The sequence below is a fragment of the Triticum aestivum genome, chromosome 3B (assembly GCF_018294505.1).
Source record: "Triticum aestivum cultivar Chinese Spring chromosome 3B, IWGSC CS RefSeq v2.1, whole genome shotgun sequence".
NCBI classification, from domain to species: Eukaryota; Viridiplantae; Streptophyta; class Magnoliopsida; order Poales; family Poaceae; genus Triticum; species Triticum aestivum.
The window spans coordinates 830,304,641-830,310,844 of record NC_057801.1 but is presented as its reverse complement, the minus strand read 5'-3'; the positions used below and the strand labels follow the sequence as shown (position 1 = coordinate 830,310,844).

Sequence of the window (6,204 nt, the reverse complement as noted above, 5' to 3'; positions counted from 1 at the left end):
CGGTTTGTGAAACTTCAGAGGGTTATGTGGACTTCTTTCCTACTGAGGTGGGCACCAGCTTTGGAAGAATTGGAGATAGAATGGGAGGGCAAAACAGACTGCAGCAGGGTTCTTGCGAAGCTATTAACTCTGCCGAGGGTATCTCCCAGGGCCAAGGTCATTGTTACATTTTGATAGGCATGCATCCATACAGTCTGCAGTGCATAATCCCCATCACTTTGCCGGTTTAATTTGCTGCTGAGTAGAACTATTTCGTCTTTGTTGTTGCGAATGCCCCATCTAGGTAGAGCTAGTGTGTTTTGTTGACAACATTCGGTGGGGGTACTTAATGTGCTATCAGCAAGTATTTTCCATGTGAAACACTCCATTCCCTTGCGCAACCGAGGTCACGCAAGCAGCTGCTGTCATTCCTCCACACACCGGGGACTCTGCACGCCACAGCTCCTGCCCTTCCTTAATTGCGTCTGATCAGTTTATCCTGTTTTGTCCTTGTGTTCTGTGTATGGTAGATTCCTGGTTTTAGCAGATATCTGTAAAAGAAGTGATCGCATTCACCTTCATGTTGTATCAGCAAGATGTGAACCAAAGACATCAAACTTGTACCTTGGTATTGTACTCTCTGCATGTGTAGATGTATGAAGCCTGAAGTGTTTTGAGATTAAAAAAAGCAGCTCATGCCTGACAACTCTACCTTTTGACATCAAAGCATTCATCAGATCGGCCTGTGTTGATTTTACATTATAATGAATTGTCAATGCTCACACACTGTTTAATATTACCTATTGCATTACCCACATTGATCCAATTTTTGCTTCATTTTTTTTCCAAAACTGTTTATTCAAGTGTTAATCAAATATATATTTGGCCTTCTCTGTGGCCTATGGGCCCTATTGCCTGGCTCTAGGTGTTGTCTTGTGCTGTACCTGACCTGGTTAAATTCGAAAGGACCGAACTTATCTCTCCGCAGCTCTCCGCAGCTCCAATTCGCCGTCGTCACACGCCTTCCTCATCTTGTCGTCGTTCCAGCATCACCACCTGCTGGATGCAGCTCTGTCAAACTTTCGTTCCAGCAACTCGCGCTGCCCACCATAGCACGGCGCCGCCGCTTCTAGATCACCGCCGCCATTGACCTGCACCACCAGATTCGAGCGAAAAAACACATCTCAACCAAAAAACAACTGCAGTGGTCAGTTGCAGCAAACCCAAAAACGGGTTCCAGCAAAAAAATAGTAGTTTCCAGCAAAACGACATGAACAACTAGCAATCTTAGTAAATCCCTTGAAGCAAAAAAGTATTACTGGTTCCAGCAAAAAATTAATACGGTTCCAGCAAAAATGCGTCGCCACCGTCCAGTCGTAGCAAAAAATCTCAAGCAACAAAAAACTCCAGAAGTCACCGCCGCAATCATTTGCTGGTTCCAGCAAAAATTAATACGGTTCCAACAAAAATGCGTCGGCGCCGCCCAGTCGTAGCAAAAAATCTCAAGCAACAGAAAACTTCAGAAGTCACCGCCGTAGCAAAATCATTCGCTGGTTCCACCAAAAATTAATATGGTTCCAGCAAAAATGTGTCATCTCCGCCGATCGCAACAAAATATCTCGACAGTGCCAGCAAAAAATCTTACCGGTTACAACAAAAAATGTCGTCGGTTCGAGCAAAAATGATCTCGCGCCGTATGATGGGCCGTCTGGTTCTAACACCGGTTGAAACTGCTTGCAACTTCTCGCCTCGATGGTCCCAACTCCTACGTCGGCCGGTTGCAACATGCATCCAACATTCCCTCCATGGCTGACGCAACTCTTGTGCTTGGCTCGCAACAATGGCTGCCCCGGGGAACCGCGCCATCGTTCTTGGCTCCGCAACAACGACGGGATGACATCGCAGCGGCAACCCTCGATTGGTGCGAGCACCGACAGCCCTTAACGGCGGCGCCCCTCTGGTGGGTGCTTTCTTGCGCAACAACAAAAATATTGGTAGCCACGGCGAGATCGGGCAAGCTTGGGAAAAAAAATGAACCGGCGCATGAGGAAAGACGGGAAATGAGGGGATAACTAGTGGTTGTGCTCGCGCGGAAGAAGATAAGGAGGGGAGCAGGCGGTTCGTGCAAGGAAAAAAAGAAGAAGGCATCGACGTAGTGTGTGCGAGTGGTGAGCGGTGCGGGACCGGCCGAAAAATGTTAGCCGGTCGTCCGGCCAGAAACGTTTTCCTATTTATTACTAAAAGTGTCAAAACATTTCTTGGTATATCTAAATACGGTGGCTTTTCAAAACCATGTTTAAAAAAATTCCATACATTCAAACAAACAAACCCTAGGAAGAGTCACTACACGAGACATACCATTTTCTCTTTACCATAACTTGTGTTGTTTAATTATAAAAAAACTCTTTAAATCAACCGGCTGATCTCCCACTTTCTAGCCACAAATCAAGATGGAAAGGCGTAGATACCCCTAACCTCACGAGTACCCCCTTTTTGAGCCGTGAATATTACATTCCATTATTGAGCTTGCTTAGATAAATCGGTTTCTACAAAGTTTTATGCACAAACTGGAATATGTAGGAACAAAATGTCACTTGCCACATCCCTCCAACCCAATCACCTTGTATGCCTTGATTTCACGATAAAGGCGTTCTCCCCGGAAGTACCTTTCTACACCCAGAGCAAATGCTCCTGGTGTGATCAGTACAATAAAAAAAAATAAAAAAAAATTCAAAAAATTCTGAAATTTTTTAGGGACATACTTTCACAAATATTTGTCGTGCATGCAAAAATTCATCACGAAATCACATTGGTGCAAGTCATGCAAAAAGAAACAAAATCAAAGCTCCAAAATGCTTTTGTAAATAACATTTTCTGAGCATCGATTTTATTTTTTTTACCACGCCTTCCACCAATGTGATTTTGTGATGAAATTCTGCATGCACAAGTAACATTTGTGAAAGTATGCCACAAAAAAAATTCAGAATTTTTTGAATTTTTTTTGATTTTTTATACTACTGTTCACACCAGGAGCATTTGCTCCTGGGTGTAGAAACTCCACGTCCCGTTCTCCCCCAGTTTACCCACTCCCCTCTCATTGTGTCTCTCCACCGAAACTCACGCCGCCGATCACCTTCCCTCCCGTGGAGCTCTGCACTGTTATGTCCCAAATCACCCATTGTCAGTTGAAGTACACATTATTTTTGCCAAAAAAAATCATGTATATTTCTTTTAAGGAAAAAAATGTTTTTTAGGCTTTTTTAAGTGTAAAATGTTTTTTAGGTATGAGAAAAAAAATGTATGTATCATGAATGTCAGACTATGTAAACATTCAGCCCAAGATAAGTACTAGTGCTAGCCCCACCCCGATATAGCCCATCTCTGAAATCTCCCAGAGCAACCGCAACCCAACTGAAAATCGAACCCTAGAGATGGCACGGCAGCAGGGGCCGGCGGCGCGGCGTCGTGGCGGCGTCCTCTGGCCTCTGCGCTGCTGCTTAGCAGCAGGCCGTAGCAGGCGAGCAGCGTCGCCTTGTCCCGTTCTTCCGCACACCCCTACAGCAACACCCCGTGAGTTAATGTGGCTTCCTGTTTCGATGCAGTTGAAATTTGAGACCTGTTTGCAGCGAATTCAAGAAAATTATTGAAAAGCCAGTACTTCTATATGTTGAACAGTTTCAAGATAGTGATCAGCCACATGAATCTATGATACATCATGCTCAATTCCGTTTTCTATGTGTAGCTGAACAGTTTCGGGGCTTGTATGGTTCTGTCAGTTATCATATTGCTCCGTAAGGACTAACTAATGACTAGCAAAATTGTGTGTGGCAAGGAGATTAGACTGGGCTCTAGTTAATCTTAATGCTCTTCACATGCTTGTTTAGTACTCTGTTCTTCAGTGTAGTACTCTGTTCTTTACATTGCTTTTATATTCTCTAACCTCTGCAGTGCTAATCTCGCAGAATTAATCTTTTCCTAGCCAGCATACTGATCTGGTAAGAAAGATTTGGAACCTAGCCTTGTACCTAGTGTTGCCACACATAATCGTTCCGACTAGGACTGTCGTGATGGGTAACCATGAATTTCAGCTACCACATGTTGGTCATGCTTACATTTAATGCTGGAATCATCAAGCTTTTTTGCTTACCAACAACAGCAGTCGAGTTCTGTTCTGTTAATAGAAACATGCCGCCTGGACTTGTTTCCTGAAACTCCCATCTTCTGGCTGTTGTTTATTTTTATTTTTGCCACGAACAAGCAACTTACACACTGCACCATTTAATTTTCTGCATGTATCAAATTTGTAGAGATATGTGGTAGAACTCATACTAATTTAGGCTCCCCGTCTTTTGGAAATGCTAGGACAGTTTAATCTGGATGCTGAAGCAATGAGTACCTGCAAAATGGCAACGGGGGAAGCTACATCTGTTCCAGATAGACTGAGCAGTCTACCTCCAGAGATAAAGGGCAACATCCTCTCCCGTTTGAATATCGTAGAAGCGGTTAGGACTTGCACCTTATCAAGTACATGGAGGGATGCATGGACTGATATGCCAAAAATATCTCTTCGCGATGGGAAATTTACACGAACTAAGTTCGTTACGTTGGTTGATACGGTGCTATCACTCCACAAGGGAACTATAGAACAGTTTGATATTTCGGGTAGTGAAAGCTATCATGATGAGTTCCCTAGGTGGATGCTCATGCTTTCAAGCAGATCCACAAGATCAATTATAATTGAGTTTAACTCAAGGCCAAGGTATAGGTTACCATCGTGCATCTTTTCTATCAGCCATCTGAAGTCTCTGCACCTAGAAAACTGCACCATCAGCTTGCCCCGGGTATTCCAAGGTTTCAGTTTGAAGAGCCTAACTGACCTAAGCCTCAAAATTTTCTCCTCCACAAACATGGATATCCAAAATCTCATCTCATTCTGCCCTGTACTGACCAATTTGATATTAAATTATTTTGAGGGCATCAACCGTCTAAACATTCAGGCTCCTGAGTTGCTGGGGACTTTGAAGACATTGATTTGGATGCCCCTAATCTGAAGGCAGCCATTCTCTTCCATTACCATTATCACAAATCTAAAGCATATCAATCTACTCCAATTGCGCATGACAAGGAAAGCCATGTCAAGAAGTCATTGGGAAGCCTAAGTGAGATCAAAACACTTGGAATTTCTGGCAGTTTCATGAAGGTGAGCTATTATATTAGCTCCAGCATTGCTATGGCCTTCTTCTGCCTTCTGTCTAATCTGTGTTGCCATTTTTTTTCTTGGTGCAGTATCTGCCAAAGGCGTGCATACTTACGAAACTCCCTGTCGTGTTCACTCGCCTAGAGGATATTTATCTTACGATATGCTTTTGGGACCAGAGGCAAGTATTACCATGTGTTCATTGTTTCAGAATGCCCCTAAGTTGAAGAACCTTGATATGTGGGTACGTATGCCTACAGTAAATACTCTCCCTCCCTCGATCATTCAATCCATGTTTATTGAGTTTATGGCACCTACTCAGTTGTGAGAAAAATATATGCAGAATTACCCTGGGAGCACATGGGATCAGGATCAGGATCAGGCGAGCATTCAAGAGCTTACCCTGCAAATGCAAATGAACCATCTCATAACGGTCCGTGTGAACGATTTCCGGGGTGTGGACCACGAATTCCATTTCGTGGCAAAGCTATTGAGCTGGGCACCTGCTTTGGAAGAAGTGAGAATACAGTGGAAGGGCGAAATGGACCGCAGCATGGTTCTTACGAAGCTATTAGCTCTGCCGAGGGTGTCTCCCAGGGCCAAGATCATCGTTACATGATAAATATGCTCCCTCACCACTTTGCCAATCTAATTTGCCGCGGGTAGAATTATTTTGTCTTTGTTTAAGCAGATGTACCAGCTAGGACTATCTGGTGGTTATATATTTGCGCGATGCTGCCATTCCTCAACAGCGTCAGTTCAGCTCGTGCTGTTTGGTCCACGTGTTCTGTGTCCATAAGAAGCGATCACATTTAAGAAGGCACCTTCATGTTGTATCAACAAGAGAGAATCACAGATATCAAGTTGTACCTTCGTATTGTACATTCTGCATGGTGATGCAGCATGATAATGAGATTGGAGTAGCTCATGCCAGAACCAGCCTACTTTTGGAAATCAAAGCATTCATCAGATTGGCTTACATTGGTTTCAGGTTGGAATGAATATTTACATAACTAAGCCAGAACAAA

The 6,204-nt window shown here is 43.7% G+C and overlaps 1 protein-coding gene and 1 pseudogene across 1 annotated transcript in view; both read left to right on the top strand.

The window, feature by feature from the left end:
* The window catches only part of LOC123072745 (F-box/FBD/LRR-repeat protein At1g13570), a 4,371-nt gene extending 3,659 nt beyond the window's left edge, over positions 1-712 (top strand). The window contains exon 5 of the mRNA XM_044496373.1: positions 48-712. Coding sequence (XP_044352308.1) covers positions 48-174 — 127 coding nt within the window. The 3' untranslated portion in view covers positions 175-712. The remainder of the gene's footprint in view (positions 1-47) is intronic.
* A 2,654-nt stretch (positions 713-3,366) lies between these two features.
* On the top strand, positions 3,367-6,193 carry LOC123066918 (F-box/FBD/LRR-repeat protein At1g13570-like; annotated as a pseudogene).
* Positions 6,194-6,204: the final 11 nt, after the last annotated feature.